Below are 17641 nucleotides of genomic sequence, written 5' to 3'. Positions count from 1 at the left end.
ACCTCAGGGCTGCTCACCACAAAAACTCAAAACTAACAGTCTAGTCTGTTTTGCTCCCATCCCAGTTTCTGACTCATAGATCCCAGGGGAAATCAAACTAAGGCTGGCAAGGGATTAAGCTGCTAGCTTATTCCAGCCTGCTCCACCAGCAGTAAGGAAAAGCTTGAGCAGAAACCATGGTGGAGGCTGCTTATGAGTGCTGCCATAAACACAGTAGGTAGAGAGCACAGATCAGTCTGTGGCTGCAGTAACAGCAAGGATGTGAGCCAACAGCTGTGCTTTCCTTCTTGGCTTGGAACTGGAGGCATATCTCAGTCTCTTCTACTAGGTTTTGAAAACCAAATATCAACAAGGCTAGTTCAAAGCAGATGAATTTACACTTGCCAAGCTCTGACTTTATATGTACACTTATTTCTGCATCTTGCATTTGTCTATTTAAGAATTGCCGTACATTCCCTGAATCATTTCTTTTATTCTCTACTATACATACAGCCACCCATCTGTGACAAATCACAGAATCACAGAATTGTGAATGAAGAGCATTCAATTTAAATGTGCTTTCCAAATCAGATTAACTTCGGCCTAGCAAAATTACATAAGTTAAGGCAAGCGGTAAATACCAACCTATAGCCTAGGAGACAGCTCTGCAATTTGCTCTGTCCACCACAGTGGGAGAGCACTGGGTGTCAGCCCAGCATAGCCCTCCTTGCTGACAGCACATCCCATCAGATCCAGGCCAACTGGCTGAGCTGGTGGTGCTGCTAAACACAAGCTGTTCTCTGCAGCAGAAGGGAAACCCTTATGTCCCCTGACGGTGTGGCACATCTGTCACTTCACTGTCTCCAGTAAAATTACTGTGGAAAAAAGGATGAGAAAGACCAAGGATCCACACACTCAGTATGTGTGCTTCACAAAACCCCGTGGAGTGTTTGCAAAGCAAAATAAGGAAAATCTTCACATTTTTCTCTTCCTTCTCCTCTCATCCAAACCACCTCCACACCCCCCACAGGACTCATGGATGCAAGCCAAGCTTGCACCTAAAAATGTCTCAGCACAACAGTGTCTCAGTGCTACCTGCCTCAGGTTCAAGTAAAGAAGGCTGCATGTGCTTTCTGGCCTGTGAGAACTGATTTGCCAATTTAGATTTATAATACAATTACCTTTCTATGTCTGTAAATTTCTGAAGAGATGAGAAGAAGAGAGGTGTAGTCACTGCAACAGGAGTAACCATCCTTACAGAACTATATTCCTCAGGTATAAACCTCCCACAGCATATTAAAACTAATTTACAGTTTCAGTTTGGTCTTGCAGTGCGAAAGGTAGGAAAAAATGAAAGCACTGTCTTCTGCAAGAATAATTTTATAAACATTTGTATTTATGAGTCTTGGATGGACTTTATTTTGTTGCATGCTTATTCTCCATAAGGAAAATGCTTTATGCTGCATAATCGGTATGATATTTCAAATACCAGGAATTGTTCCCTCCTATCCCCTTTGATATTAATCTCATACTGATTAATTGTGTGAAATACGACATGTGTTGCCTTCCAAACTTCAAAAGCCTGCATGGTCTTTGCTTTCCAAAGACACTAAGAGTTCTTTCTCTGCACTTGAAATAGCTCACACTGATAAACTAGCCTTGTTCAAAAAGTTTAAAAAGCAACAATAAGAGAAAACAAGGAAAATGTCGGTTTAGAAATTAATTCTTATGTGCACTTTAAATAGCTAAAAGCAGCGCCTTATAGTTGAAAGCCCATGAACAACACTGAAATTGAGCACTGTGAAGGGCAACAGTTACCATTCTTCCACCTGAAAGGTAGCTTTGTGTAAACAGACCTAAGACTCCATTCACTTGGATGTGCAGAATGCACATCTCCCAACTCGAAAATAGGCATTTGTTGAGGAAAAGAAATAATAACACAACTGAAGGGTTTCCAGAGGTGCAGCAAACTGTAGGCACACAGTCCCTTCAGGTGACAGCCTAGAAGCGTACATCTGGGAGAGAACTGAGAAAACCAAGCACTGTTAGAAAAGAAAAAGCACCCAACGTGGAAGACATGCATTACTCAACACAGGGAATCAGCAGCCAGGGCAGATTTCCAGCTGTGTTACCCAAATATGCGCTCTCCCACCCTTTTCACAGATTTACACAGTGCCAGCAGTCAGGCTCTCGCATCTCACCTCTCCTGCTCTGGTGCTAGGGTCTCCTTCACTGATCTGCTGAGAAGCAATTGTTGAATGCTGCAGTGTTTAGCTTTTCAGGAAATTAAGTCTGAAGCTCACTTTCCTTTGCCTTAAAGGGAATGCATACTCCTGACACATCAGCAGGCAAGGAGCCCAGAGGTTGCTACAGAGAATTTATTTATACTCATTTGGAATTTCCTGACAAAATCCTGGCCTGCCTGCCAGCCCGCCTGCCAGTGCAGCTTTGCACCAGTATTTTCCTTCACGTCATTTCAGATGGCACTTGGTGCCTCAGGCTGCTCCCAAAGGGTTAAATGCACATAATGGACATATGCACAAACAGGGCTGTACCAAATTGTATGCTAAAAAAAAATAAATAAATACTGTCCTCTGATGGAAGACAGATTTAATTCTCAAGGGGGAATTATAAATTCAGGTGAATTTTCTCCTAACCACTCTTCCCTTCCCAAGCCCTTCACATCTAGCCCCCCTTGTCTCTCACTCCCACATGTGCACGGGGAGCACAGAAAGGTTCACTGATGTAATTTGGGTAGAACAATTACCTCTGTTGTAACTAGTGCTGCCTGCAAATCTGTCTGTCACACTCAATCCCTTCTTGTTTACTCTTCTCAAGTGCAATTTATAATCTGAGGGATAAAAAGTCGATAATGCAAAGTTACATTTTTTCTTCGCTGAAACATATCCAAAACACTAGTACAAGCACATGGGAAATGATGCATTTGAGCTTTCTATATGTAATGTTCTCGTTTCCACAGAGCAAAAAGAATAACTTAAGGAAAGATAACCAGAATTCCAGATGCAAAAAAATAAAATAAAATAAAATAAAATAAAATAAAATAAAATAAAATAAAATAAAATAAAATAAAATAAAATAAAATAAAATAAAATAAAATAAAATAAAATAGACTCTTGAAGGCTGAATCTCTCTTCACCTCTTACAATTATGGTTACTGTTGTAAAGCCAAGCAAGGACTCCAAAAGCAAATGGGCACTGGGAGAGACTAACAACAATAACAGTCCTAAGACTTCATAGGACTAAAGGAAAATAATTACTGCTATGCTTTCCATTCAGATTCCCAAGAAGAATAAAAAAAAATTAGAAATAAAATAATGGCATGGATTGTTGAAATTATTTCCAATACCACTGCATGCTGAAAGAGCTTTGTTGAAGACAGAAGTGGAATCTTGCACTGAAGTGACAGGAGAGGTCCAAGTCTTCCAACAGTACTTTCAGCAGAAGTGGCACAGATACATAAAATGTTTCCCGAACATGTCTTGTGATTCCAGTAGTATTTAATAGGAAGCAAAATAATATTTAATACAGCAAGGCATTAGCTTTTGCTTGGATTGGAAGGGACCTTAACATTCCAGTTCCAACCCCCAGCAGTGGGCAGGGCTGCCCCCCATCAGCCCAGGCTTCCCACAGCCCATCCAACCCCTCCTTGAGCACCTCCAGGGATGAGGCACCACAGTGTCTCTGCGCAACGTGTTCCTGCTATTATCTAACTTACACTTCCCCTCTTTTAGTTTAAAGCCATTCCCCTTGCCCTGTTATTACATTTCCTGAAAGAGTCATCCTCCACCTTTTCTGTAGGCCCCTTTAAGTGCTTGGAGGGCTGCAGTGGGGTACCCTTGGAGCTTTCTCTTCAGACTGAACAAGCCCAGCTCTCTCAGCCTGCCTTCACAAGAAAGGTGCTCCAGCCCTCTGATCATTTCCTTCAACAGCTCCTTGTTCTTATGTTGCAGGCCCCAGACCTGAACACAGTACTTCAAACAGGGTCACACGAGGACTGGGCCCTGCCCTCTAGATTTATCTGTAGACAATTTTACATTTTAGTGTAAGTCATTCATGCATCCACTGTAACACAAGTGCTCCCAAAAACAATCCAAAGGGAGTCTCTAGATTACAGCTGATTTTTAAGTGAACCTGGTTTGATTTGATTGCTGCTCCAACTACCCTACTCACAGAAAAAAAGCCATTCTCCATAGACAACTCCCTAGGAACATTTTCCAAGCATACTTTGAAGTTTCCCCTACAAAAGAGGAGAACACCAGGGCAGCTGAAACAAGACCCACACTTCAGTGCAACAAAAGCCCCTCACCACCACAGCGAGTGCCCAGCTGTGAGGAGGAGCCATGCACAGCAGACCTCGTGCTGCAGGTCTGATAAGCAGGCTCCTTCCCAATGGGAGGGGGAGAACATGACAATACGGATCTAGTGTTTTCTGCTGTGAAAGACAAGTGACGCCCAGGATACAAAGAACAGAATAGAAGGCACCGCCAGTGTGCCTTTTTTCAAGAATCAGGGGGTTTGCTCAAATGAGGCAGAAGGCAAAAAGACCCCCTAACATTTCATGATTTTTTTTCTAAAAACAAATTAGAAACCCTGCTTAGGGAGGAACAAATTTCAGCAGCTGCCTCTGTGTGCTCATCTGCTTGTTGTTACTCTGTGGTTTCGAGGACTTGACATCTGCAGGAGCCTGCTTCAAGTCATGCACAGCCAGAGGACTCTCCTCAGCTCAGGCTGGCTGAGCAACACCTATCAAAACGCGAGCAAAAACTGAACCTTTGTATCTGCACTTCATCCCTTGTCCAGCAAGCCAAATGGAAGCACACGTCTAGGGTCAGCCCTGATAAAGCCTAAAGGCAAAGGGCACGCATGTATTTATTTTCCTGGCCTTTAAGACTGTTATGGTGCCAAATAAACTCACTCAGCTACTGTTTATAGTGGAAACAAAACTGAGGTCAGAGCGCAGCTCCCCAGTGACCCAAAAGACCTGACACGGTCTGTAGCAGAACAAATGTAAGATCTGGTGCACAGGAATCTATTTAGACAGTAAAAGTTTTTATCTAAAAACAAAGTAATTTAACACCTCTTTTGGGGAAAAAAACAAACAAATAAACAAACAAAAAGACAGAGAGGGCAGAGTGGATCTGAGAAAGAATAAGGCCCTGGAAGGAACAGAATCCTTTAAATACGCCACCACGAGTCCATTTCTTCAGCACTGAAGAAGCTGTGTGAAAGGAAGGAAGTAATCTAACCCAACACAGTGATGAGGTGGGGGAGTGTATGCAGAGCTTAGCCTGGACCCATACTGCCAGGTTTATGCTCATACCCCAAAAATACGGATGTTTTAGGGCTGGATTTAGGGTTCTTCTAGTGTTACTGGTGTTTTTGTTTGCTTGTTTACATTTATTTTTTTGGCAGCTAGTTTCCATTGAACAGTTCAGAGTCAATTGGCTATGGGCAGAGTTCAGACCCAAGACTGATCTGACCTACCCAGGCTCTCTTTCCTAGCAGGTATCACTGCAAAAGCATAAGAATACAGCAAGATTTTTCATCTATTTTCAGAAATCTGCAACCTGGAGACTTCCTGAGTTGGCCAGGGGGAGTGCTGGCTGTCCATGATGGGTCAGTGTCAGATGTGCTTTTTCAGGATAGCTGGGAGGTATTTGGTAACCACACCAAAAGTGTCAGTCTGCAGCTGATACACTAGTACTGTAAGGAGACCTACTGGTCACATGTATGGAGATAAAGCTGTACATTAATCTGACCCAATTACTACTTATCACTCAAAACCTCTAAGAAAGACTTTTCAAGCTACAGACAGATCCCTCACTACTAGTTAACATCTATTTGGAGAGAGGATGCAACTGAAAAGTTTGCCTTATATAATCATTAACTGTCCGGCTGGTTTAATTTCACACAGTGTCAGCAATTTGATTTCTCACAGGTCCTGCATCACATCTGGTGACCTCAACTCATGTCCTAATAAGACTGTTTGGAAAAGCTTATGAAGCTTACTCCCGGCAGGGCTTTTTACACATCAGATTTGCTTTCTTATTTTGCAGAAATGAAGGTGGAAGACACAATGAACATGCATGAACACAAGAGAAAATGGGTGTAAAGAAATAAACATATTCTCAAAGATGTGTGTACATACAGGCTTCTTGGGCCTTGGACATACAAATATGTAAACTGAACTACTGCCTGTTGGGAACTCATGTCTAGATGTTGTCTCCATGTGCACTGTGAAACCAGCAGACTGTCATTTGGGATCAGGTGGCCAATCCTGACAGTGTGGGAGGTGACCAGATCCTTCAGGGTCACCCCCACTTCTTCAGCTAGTGAAGGCAGAGGTTGGAGGAAGGAGCTGACAGCTTTGCCAGGGAGACTAGCCAGGCTCAGATTTAAAACATCTCTGTTTTCCTCTTGGAGCAATACTCTGCAATCAGACACCCTGGATTTACAGTAACTGCTAATCCAGACACACTGCACTTCCACTCTCAAAAACATTATGATCATACAAAAGGTTGAAGCAAGGAAAACAGCCACACAACCCAGGGAAAGGGCACATGCTCCCCCACTAATCAGGACCCACGGGCAAGATTATACATGTTCCTTATTATAATATATCATGGAAAGCGATGAACAATCTCCCATAATTCTGGGAGCTACCACTGAGATCTCCACTGTATGTGGTGTCTTGTCCTACAAGGGTATGGGCTGAGGTGCTGTGGCCAAACCACGCAAAAAGAAAAAATATATATATATATAGAAAGTTTAAAAAAGTTCACAGTTTAATTTTGTCAGGTGGCATAAGCAAGACCTTAACACTTGACTCCTTTGCTAGGATTAGATCTGAAACTCCAGTAACAGCAGGCAAGTTGCACAGGTGCACTTTGTTTTTACTACTAGATCTTCTGCAATCCATACTGTGGTGATCCAAGCAGAGGGATTGTTTTTTGTTTTTTTTTTTTTTTTAAGAGAAGGTAGGAAGGGGACTAGGAGTAGCTCAACAAACATGCCCCTCAGCAATAAATAACTACTGAAGACCGTCAGTGTCTGGTTTGCATAAGAAGAACAATCTGTTCCCAATTATCAGTTAATTTGATCCTCACTCTAATCTGACCAAACCTTCAAACCAAGCTATTAGACACACCCTCCCTCTCTGCTCCTGCTTTCAAACATGCACTGAAGGACGACCCAGGGATATCACAGGCAGGGCTTGTAACTTGAGGGACACATTACAACTTTTGCAGAGAACAGGGAAGGATGCAAATGTGTAGGGATGGACTGAAAGAGTGAAAGAGGAATCTCAGCCACCTCCACACAGATGCATACTCAGTTTTGTTAAAGTCTGTGTGAAGAGTCAGATTAAAAACGAACAAACAAAAAAACCCAGCAACTCAAGAAACTAACTTAGTATGTTATGAAGAATCTTAAAAAGAAAAAAAGAAAGCAATGTAGGAGCAGGGAAGCCATTTCTGTACATGGTAGATCTGCTGCACCCCCTCCAATACAAGCTGCATCAGATAGGGGGGAGTCAATCAGATTCAGTCAGCATGACAGGTGTGATTTCTGGATGAAATTAGAAAAAACAGAAGTAGAAGGGAGAATGGTCAGAAGCAAGCTTCAGTGTGGCAGCTCAAAGCTGGTCACCTGGGGACACCCTGGCAGGAACCCATGCTCTGCCACCAAGGGGAGTCATGTTTCCAGAGGAAGGAAATGGAGATAGTGCATCTATGCCAACGTGGGCAGCCTCTCAGCTCCTAGAGCTGCTGTGAAAATATGATACGGGAAGCACTGCCTTTCTGTCATCTCTAGTCCAAAGCCTTACAAATGGCACGGAAAGGAGGAGGAGTAAAGTGGCTGCTGCTGAAAGCTTCACAAGGACTCCTGCTCCAGCATTAGCTCAGCAAGGCACACAATCATAGAATCATAGATTATCCCAAGATGGAAGGGACCCACAAAAGGATCATCGAGTCCAACTCCTGGCTCCACACAGGACCACCCAAAAATCAGATCACACATCTGAGATTATAATCCAGAATGGTGAGATGGTGCCTATTCTGAGTGCCTGCTACTGGGTCACCCCTGTGCAAGCACTCACAGACAGAAGACAACCAGCTGTAATCAAGTTATCCCATCCAAACAATTTCCCTTGAGGTCTATATGCTTTTAAAGACTACAGAATCACCTCCCTTCATGCAGGGACACCAAGCACTCAGTTTCATACAAATTGTTCCCAAGGTGCTTTCTACAGCATTATCTGGGATAGTAGGGAGGAATGCTGCAGAACCGTTTCCAAGACGAAAGTGTATTCTTTTAGGTTAGATGACCACAGGAAGGTTTGCTGAGTTGTGTATGAAAGGAAGGCATAAGATGCTGAGAGATTTTCTCATAGCTAGGAAAGCTTTTCTTGTGACACATGCCTGCCCCAGTACTGGTGCCTGCCCCTCACCCAAGCCCCACAGGCTGATCCTGTATCCACAGCACTCACCACACAGCTGTCAGATGACTGCAAAGTACTGGCTTTAAAAGAAACAAAATGGAAGGGCTTTTATGGCAGAACGGCTGAGGCTGGAAGGGACCTCTGCAGGTCATCCGGTCCAACCCCCTGCTCCAGCAGGGACACAGAGCAGGTGACGACTGTTCATCACCACCAATTCAGTGAAATTACAGGGCACCATAAAGAGCAAAGTGGGTCTCTTTATGTTCCTAGAGCATTACTGGCTATAAAATAAAATATCAGCACCCTTTTCTGCCTCTGGGAGTGTGGAGGGCTTGTATTGGCAACAGAAACAGGACAGCTGTAGGTACAGCCCATGTGAGAACATCTCAGCAGCCCAGACAAGGAAAAGCATGCAAGCAGCCACAAGCAAGCCTGCATCAGACAGGTATGAAAACAGCCTTCTGTCTAGATGAGATGCCAGAAGTCTCTAGGAAGCTGCAGCAAATAACAAAAGACAGCCCTCATCAATTTGCTCTTTCTCTCATGGCGTTTTGTCTTTCTTCAAAGCATCAGCATCTGACTTGGCTTTGTGCTTGGGCCATCTGCTTCCCAACACAGCAAAATGTTTCTAAGCACTGGCCTACCTGGAAGTACTGCAGCCAGACCATTATGTCCTCAGTTCCTTACGGCACCCTCTCAAACTTCCTCCTGCCCATTTCCCATCCAGCAGACTCCAAGGTCAGTCCCAGAGGCAACAACTTCCACGGAGAAGGTGCATGATCCCTGCTCCTATAGGGTCTGACGAAAGCCTCTTGGTTGGACAAATACAAGTCACCGTGTTTTCAACTGTTCTATTGTGGCAACAGCTGCAACCTTGCATTACAGGTATCAACTAGCAATTGCAGAATAAACAATTATTAGTCCAATTAGAAAGTTGGCATTGGCTGTGAGATCATGAGCTGCATTTCCAGCCATTTGTCCTGAAGGCGGATCTGGCGAACAATAGCATAATGAAGGAAGTTTGGTACTCTTTATGATAAAGCAGATGTGAAATCACTGTATGCTCTCTCACCCTTCACCCTCAGTATTTCAGGGTCCCTCCCTTGCTTGTTTTTAAATACTGGGCACCGCCAGAGTGACTCACCAAATCACTTGTGGGTGAGGCAGGAACAGGACATCAGTGACAGCACTGCATTTCATCTGCCCATCCAAAAAGTACTAGGCTGTGTGGCAATTCAATGGTCCCTCAATGACAAGTGTCCTACCAGCTGCTACAGCACACCTTCAACATGTATGTGTCCCCATTAATTTTTTAATTGACTGAGGATCATTGAAAAATAGTGGATATTCAGCTAAAATTGGTACTAGTGGTAATGTTCCAGGGCACAGCTCTTTCTTCTTTGACTGCACCTCGGATCATTAGGCTGGGAGCCATGCAAAATTCCATACACATTGCCAAAGATTATTTGCATTAGGAAAATGAAATCATGAAAGAGAAACTCAAATAAGCCTGTAGCTTAAAGGGTGTCTACAGATGTCAGGTAGGAATTCTTACAAATCAGTGCAGAGAATGAGAAAAATATTTACTCTAAGCAGATGTGTGTTCTGCAGAGTAACCATCCACATATAAAAAATCAGAAGGACGCTAGGCTCCAGCATGGAGACCAACACTCCCAGTTTAGATGTCCGCTGCTAAATGCCCACAGCCCCACACTCCAGATCTGGTGGAGATGACAGGTCCCAGCAGCTCCCATCCACAGGCACTCAATGCCTGCCCACTGGCTGCTGCAGAGAAGGAAAAAGGGGATAGCTTGCTTTACCAGTGCAAAGGGAACAGTGACAGTGATGGTGAACTGCGGTGATGCCACTGGCTTTGGGAACTATGTAGGAGTCTAAGTGAGGTAAAGCATGTAAGTTAAACATGCAGTTCAAATTAATCTGTGAGAGACGTATTCTGTCGTTGAAAAGTGAGATGGGAAGGCAGGAAAATAAAGCTTTTCAAAAGGTGAGGAAGAAGGCTGAGGAAGGAGGCTGAGAGAAAAGGGAGAAAAGAGAAAGGATGAGGGAAATCTAAGGTACCACGTCCAGAAAACGATATGCATCTGCTTTAGAGCAAAGTAAAGAGAAGGTGTGTGCAACAGCCTTGTTATACTGACCCCTGCAGCCCATCCTGATGAGGAAAACTAGAAAAGGTTTTCCTCGGCTAAAAAGCTTTTTTTTGTGTGTGTCATTGTTAAAGAGGTGACACACAATTCTGCAGGCTCTGGAGTCAGAGCATGAGGTGCTTAGGGAAGTCAAATAAAATAGTTGTTTTTATTATGGTTAGGAATGAATATGGTTTTTAAACTTTTATCTTTGTAAATCAGTTTCCTATGTTTCTTTTGCCACTTCCTTGTTTTCTACAACAGAACAAATGGAACCGCACTGGAATTTCACACCATTCTGTGCCTTTCAGAAAGTGTTTTGAAAACAAAGTTTCAGCAAATCAGATATTAGTGAAAGTAACTGGAAGTAGTTCTGGCTGGATTTTAAACTGCCTGGCAAGAAGTTTCAGACAGGTACACACTGTGCTTTTCGGAGCTGACCTGAGAACCCCTTAGAGATATCACTTACACAAATGCTTGCAGAGCCTCATTAGATAAGATGATTTATGCATCAGTCCTAGCAAGCACAGAAGCTAACAATTACTGGAAGTTTCACTTAGCAATTAATGAAGACATTAATCCTATTTTGGAAAACACTTTTTTTTTTTTTTTTTTAAATTATTTTAATATGTCCCCCAGTAGCCCTGCAGAGAGAGTATGCCTCAGCTCTTGCTGCAGCTCCCAGGACAAGCATGACAGGCTCTGGACATACTGCACTGCTTACCCCAGTACTGAGCAGTCAGCTTGCATGCACTGAGGCAGGAAAACAGCAGAAAACAGTTGTGAATACTCCTCACTTAACAGTTAAAATAAAGCTTTTTCTGCAAGTGCCAATTCATCTGCCAGCAATTAGAAGGTCCTAAGCAGTTTTCCAAGCACACAGAAGAACTTTGACAGAGCTTCAAACTTCAGAACTAAGTCTTTAAGTCAGTTTCCAAAATGCACAGAGACTGTATGCTTGCAGCCCACAGAAATACAGCCCACATTTGTGCAGTGAAACTAGGAAAAGAGTGATAAAACTTGAAGTTAGCAAATCAGCAGTAAACAAAACTGCTGACAAACAGCACTTAAGTCTGTATCACAGCCCCTGTTATTTACTAGCCATATTTAACGTGAACGTCTTTACTGAAATATGCAAGAGGCAGTCAAATTTATGTTCGATTCGTGAAAACCATCACTTGTTTTGTACCTCATCTCACACACATACTCAACTGAAAATATTTACAGTAAATATACTTTCAAGAAACATCCTTTGCTAGGTCCTCTATACAAATGCAAAATAGCTTAATCCTTTCCTGAAAACGAGTTCCAAATTCAAGCATTCCTCCACAGATTTTATCTGCAACAGCAGTAGTCCACTTAGACTCGTATAATTAAAAAAATTATCAGAACGTCATGTAGGCACAACCATCAAACAGTGAAAGTACTCACATTCTCAAGTTAACCAAAGCAAACCACGGCTCCTTAGTCACTTCATACTTGAATCGCAGCTGAACATGTGGTCAAACTTGCCCAAAAAATTCAAGTAACACGCAGGTTAGCAGTCCATAACAAGTATTTCTCGTTCTTTTCACTGTTGCTGATTGATTCCGTGGGTGCAGAAGACAGCACACCAGCAGTCTGTCCTTCCACTCAGAGCTCTGTGCAATTAAGGAGCTTGCTTCAGTACCTGCAACGCCCACATCAGTTCCTGCTCATCCAAAGGCATTCTCTCCCAGGCACTCAGCAGGATAACGAATCACACGTACCTGTAGCCCAATACTCTGTCCATTATGAAATGCTAAGGATTGGGAGACACAGGCGAACGTAGCTGCATGTTAGAACGCTGGCCTCAAGGGTTTGCAAAGCCAACAAGTCCTGACAGTCTCTGCGAAATGTTCTCCAATTTAGTTCTGAATTAAATACTTGCAATTCATTATAGCGTCTTTCTGCAACTAAGGGAACAAATGGCTCCTATCCTGCATGAAGCATTGTTTGCATAACAGTTCTGAAACGAAAACTTAATATTGCATTAACACATTCCCTGTACAAGAATATAGCATTTTTATTCTTAAAATATCTGCTTACTAAACTCTTTTGATAGGCCATTCTACTGAGGAGGAATGTGTATGGGGGAACAGCAAACCAATAAGTAACAGTCCATGCACAGTTTTTCTTTCCATCTAAGCAGAGGGAACTGTTCTGCATGACTTAAGTTAAAAGCACACTACTGAAAAAACGAAAACAAAACCAAACCAATTATAAGAGAGCTTAGGCAGTAAACAGCTACAGTTAAGTCACACAGCAGAGGATTTGAACTCTGCCTCCTCTAAAAACATTACAAAAAGTTGCAAAATACATAGCTTCTTTCTTAGAAAATATATTTCTACTTGCATACAAATATGGAAGAGGGGGGAGGATGCAGATAATACCCTTTTTCAAGATGTAATAGTATTGCTAGATTTAGCTTTAAATAAGCTGCAGATAGATGACTTCAGCATTTTCACTTAACTTCCACTAGCCTTTAAAACAGGCTTCTTGTTTTGCATGAATTGCAGATAATGATACTCCATATTTCCACTTTTCCAGTTGTAAGACACTTTAATCCCTTCCACTAATTAGAAAAATTCTACAGTGAGCATACCCGGCAACTTAGGATTTGTTTCCATAACAAAGCATACCTGCTAATGAGGTTGGTGTTAAAATCCACCAGATTAGCCAATTCTCAGTACCGGCATGTCATAGTCCATTGAGTATCATTAGAATGTGAGTACATGAGCCTCACCAATAAAAAAGCTGGAATTTTTGTAGATGCACGTAGTAAAAGAGGTATTTAGGGTTCTTCTCCAGGATGCTCAGATAGATCCCAACCACCCAGACTTGTCTTGATAGATCTGTTTCCCTCCATACCTATATCAAGAGGTCTCAGGAGAGCACCCACAAGCTCCTGCCATGCACATGAAATTTTCCATATAATCCCCCTGTGGAAGCTTGAGCTTTAGTGGGATAAAGCTATGTTTGTGCAGCAATCAGGAGAGCAGGAAAATATTGACACAACTGCAAGAGGAACACGGCTGCTGTTCTTTTATCAGTCATTCTGCAATCTCTGCCCTTTCCTGACCTACCAGGCCTTCCTAGCAACCTTTGAACATGCCAACCACCTATTCCAGAGTGTCACAAAACCAAAACAGACATCTCAGCAGCCTCCTGAAATAACAAAAAACTGAAGACCTCATCTTGATCTTGCTTGCTTAGAATCAGTAAAGTAAATTTAAATTAGCCAAACCCATATGGGCAATCAGGAAAGGCTGGATATTCTACGCTGGTTAATCTCTCAAAGCAATTACAGGCACAGGATAACAACCGCACGATTTCCTGCAGCAAAGCCCCAGCCCTCTCAGAGTGGTGCAAGCCTGTGTAGGTCTGTGAAAGTGAACCGTGCTATGAACTGACAGACCAAGGTACCAGATCCTGCTGTTTTACATACAGCTTTCACGCTTTAGTATTTAAGACCATTGGGAGGATGGAGACAAGGGTTAGAGCAGACAGACCCTGATCAACCTGGAAAGTAGTTTTCACTGTTTAGTTCTGACTCCAGATACTTCCCCTTTCTGCTGCTTTCGCAATGTAAGAAAAAAGACAAGCCAGAAAACGTAATGACACAAAATGGGAAGAGCATCTGATGAATTACCTGCAGCACTGCCGTTAGTATTTGCTGGGTAGGCCATGTTTGCTCAGTGACACATCCAGAGCTACGTTGTTAGCCGTCATGCAAATGTCATGCATGAAGTCCAACCAGACATGCAACCTGAAACAAATGAAAAAAAGCAGTTAAAAACAAACAGTTTTAGAAGCTAAGTATGTTAAGCAGTAGGCTTAAAGTCTTATCTTCAGTGCAAGCTTCAGCATAGCAGTCAATCGATTTCACTTAATTAGTCCCAGCTATCACATGCTGACAGCAGCTGAGGAGGATCAAATGAAAGAACTTTTTGGGGGGTTTACCTTCAGCTTTTTTGCTGTTTGTTTCTACACAAAAGGTCCCTCTCATTCACTTGCACCCAGTAGGTTCTAGACTTAGACCACAGAGCTATCGTTTATGGGGTTAGAGGGTTCTAAATGAGTGCCTCCACCTGCTCTGCTCCCACAGCCATTCCAACACAGCTGGACAAATGTTGGGACTGATGACCCTTTCTGAGCTCACATGTCTCCCAAGACAAGTAAGGGCAGAAGATTCCCACCAAAGGTACAGCCTTGACCTGATCAACCACTCGTCTGAGAGCTGCCTCATGAAGCACTGGCACAGGGAGCTGGCATGGACCCCTGGCCAAGGAAGTGCACAGCAACACCAGGTCCGAGACAGCACTGGCGGTGATATTTGGATGCTTTGTTTTCAGTCCCTATATGGCAGACCAAACAGGGGCACATAAGATCTGGCCATGTGTCGCTTTAAGAAGTGGAGCCCATCTGAAGCTCAGGCTGCAGGAGAGAATAACTGCGGCTGCAGAACACAAGCCAAACAAAAGGCTTCTCTTCTGTTCACTGCAAAGGTAACTTGCCTGCTGCCCTCATCCTCGGAGCAACAGAATATAACTCAGCCCATACTGCTGAGAAGCCTCCTCCTTGGCTCCTCTTCAAGTTTTCAACAATCCAAACAGCATTGCATTTTGTTGACTCAGAAAGGTGGAGCTTAGGTGTATGAAGAACACCGTGCTTTTAGGACCCCAGCCTGACTCATGCTGACAGCTCCAGTCACATTTTTCCAATTACATTTGATTTGGCTCCGACAGTACATGCATGGAAGTATTTAAAAGCTAAGAAGATTAGCCCAGGAAAAAAAAAATCCAGGAAAGAATTAGTGGAAACAATGTGTATTCTGAGTCAAAGATACACTGGTGGACAGAAACGAGTTGCCTCTCACAAGTGATAACACTCCATCACAAAACCTAATATAGCTTAGTTTTCCCCTCCTGGGAACACAGGCACAAATCACTTCATTTTTAGTACAGTCCTGACATTAATTTTCCAAGAATGCAGAAAGACCTCCATTGCAAGTCCTCCTTGCCAAGCTCTGCTATATATTCTAAAATGAATGATCTCTTGTTGAAAAAATGGCAGGGACACAAATCTGTCAGAAAGACCATACCAGCAAGAGGCTTAGAACAGTATAAAATAAAAACAAAAGCAGGCCTCCAGCATAGCCTGTGACGCAAAATGGCCCATCACAAGGTTGCAGACATAATACAGTAAAGTATCTAGCTGGCTGTGCTTGCAGCTGGGATCAAAGTTTGAAATCTGTGAGCTTGTAGCAAAATATTAACTACTTCCTTCCAAAGAGAGGAATTCTAAAGCACAATTCCTGTCTCTGCTACTGGAACAAGGAGATAAAGTGATGCTCTAAGTTCAGAAGTCAGCTTCTAGTGAGGCACAATGAACACCTACTGAAAAACTACAATCTTTTCCTTTCCCTATCTCCGGACAGGCTACATATATCTAGTCACAAGACACTGCCAGCAGCACACTGAAGGGTAGATGGGTCTGAACTGATGTCACACATGCTGGATTTGCTCTGCTTCTCTGTGCTACTCACCAGCATAGTAACAGGCCTCCCTACTTTCACTATACCTTTCTACTATACAGCATGAGGCCTGCAGCACTGCAAAGCAAACCAGCTTTATCAGACAGCTTGTGTCATGCCAATCCATCACTTCCTATGAAACTGGAAGGACAGAATGTTCAAGGGTCTAATAAATAACTACCTGAAGTAACTGGAAAAATTGTTTTTGTGTGTTTTGTTTTATGTGGGTTTGTTTGTTTTTAATGAAATGCAACTGCAGTTGATAATCTGCACATTAAGCAGCTGTCAAGGTATGGAAGAAAAATCTAGCCTGGCTCAGCAGGTACACAGGGGAAAGGAATTCATGCTGTTTTGAGCTGTAACAACACAGAGAACAGCATTTCTTGCAAGTACAACACCATTTTCAGAAAGAAACTCACACCAGAAAAGCTGCAGTTCAGCAGAAGCCTCTTGTGACAGCAAGGCCCAGGACAATCCTCTGCAGGCCACTTAAAACACATAGAAGAGAAAAACTTAGCCTGCTCTACCACAGCACGTTCTGCAGCACAGAGATCTTATAAAAGAAAACTAGTAGTGCTTATATATTCCCTTCCCATCTCTTCAACTTTCTGCCCATGTAAAAACATGCTCACCCCATGCCTGCCTGTGAATTCTGTGATTTACAGACCCTAGGGCAAACGCAAAACAAGCAGAGACTAGCTATATGAAGAGTTCTGCTCAGTGCCACAGTCGTTTCAAGTGTTTTGAGTTAGATATTCAAACTCTCTTCTTCCCTGAGGTTCAACAGCAGCAACCTTACACACACACAATCCTCAGTTTCTACACACTATCATGACAACCCAGCTTCTACAGGTTTTTCCAGAAAGGTGATTCCTTAGGCAAAACAAAGTCTATGTCCTAATCACAAGGGACAGGAACCTTAGTCCTCCTTTTGTATTGCATCTCATCAGGACACCTACACCCATGCTAGCATTTCTGAGCCTGAAATACCTGAGCATACACCACTCCTGACATTATGAAGCAGAGCTGCTGACACAGAGGCACAGACCATGTAGACAGTACAGACTCCCACCAATGCTAACGTGAGATGCTTTTAAAAATAAATAAAATCATTTTGGTTAGCTCTAACAGCAGATGTAGTACAGAATGGAGGCAACACATATTAGAAGAGAAAGGTAACTGTTCTTAACCCAGAAAAGCAAAAGACCCCAGAAACTCTTTCTGACCAGGACCCATAGTCACATATGGGCAATGGTGATGCATAAGCACTTGTTTATGGGATTCAGCAACCCAGACCTTGGCTTCCCAGGCAGCAGAGCCTTAGACTAAGTAGGTATGCATATAGCTTTCTTTTTTTCTCATGGCATGCATTGACTGCTAAAATTAAATGGACAAATCAGTCACTGAATAAAAGCTCCATATCTGCAAATAATCTGAACCACTGTGAGTACAGTTGGGACATTAAGATGCTATTACTTAAAATTTGGACCCAGAGTGGGAGAG

The 17641-nt window shown here is 42.9% G+C and overlaps 1 protein-coding gene across 8 annotated transcripts in view; it reads right to left on the bottom strand.

The window, feature by feature from the left end:
* The window catches only part of KANK1 (KN motif and ankyrin repeat domains 1), a 114176-nt gene that overhangs the window by 33538 nt on the left and 62997 nt on the right, over positions 1-17641 (bottom strand). For all 8 annotated transcript variants that reach the window (XM_072359295.1, XM_072359292.1, XM_072359299.1 and 5 more), the window contains exon 3: positions 14255-14371. In XM_072359295.1, coding sequence (XP_072215396.1) covers positions 14255-14291 — 37 coding nt within the window. In that variant the 5' untranslated portion in view covers positions 14292-14371. The remainder of the gene's footprint in view (positions 1-14254; positions 14372-17641) is intronic.

This window comes from Excalfactoria chinensis, chromosome Z, assembly GCF_039878825.1.
Source record: "Excalfactoria chinensis isolate bCotChi1 chromosome Z, bCotChi1.hap2, whole genome shotgun sequence".
Classification (NCBI taxonomy): Eukaryota; Metazoa; Chordata; class Aves; order Galliformes; family Phasianidae; genus Excalfactoria; species Excalfactoria chinensis.
Note: the sequence above shows the minus strand (reverse complement) of the source record. Positions and strands in the feature narration are given on the sequence as shown.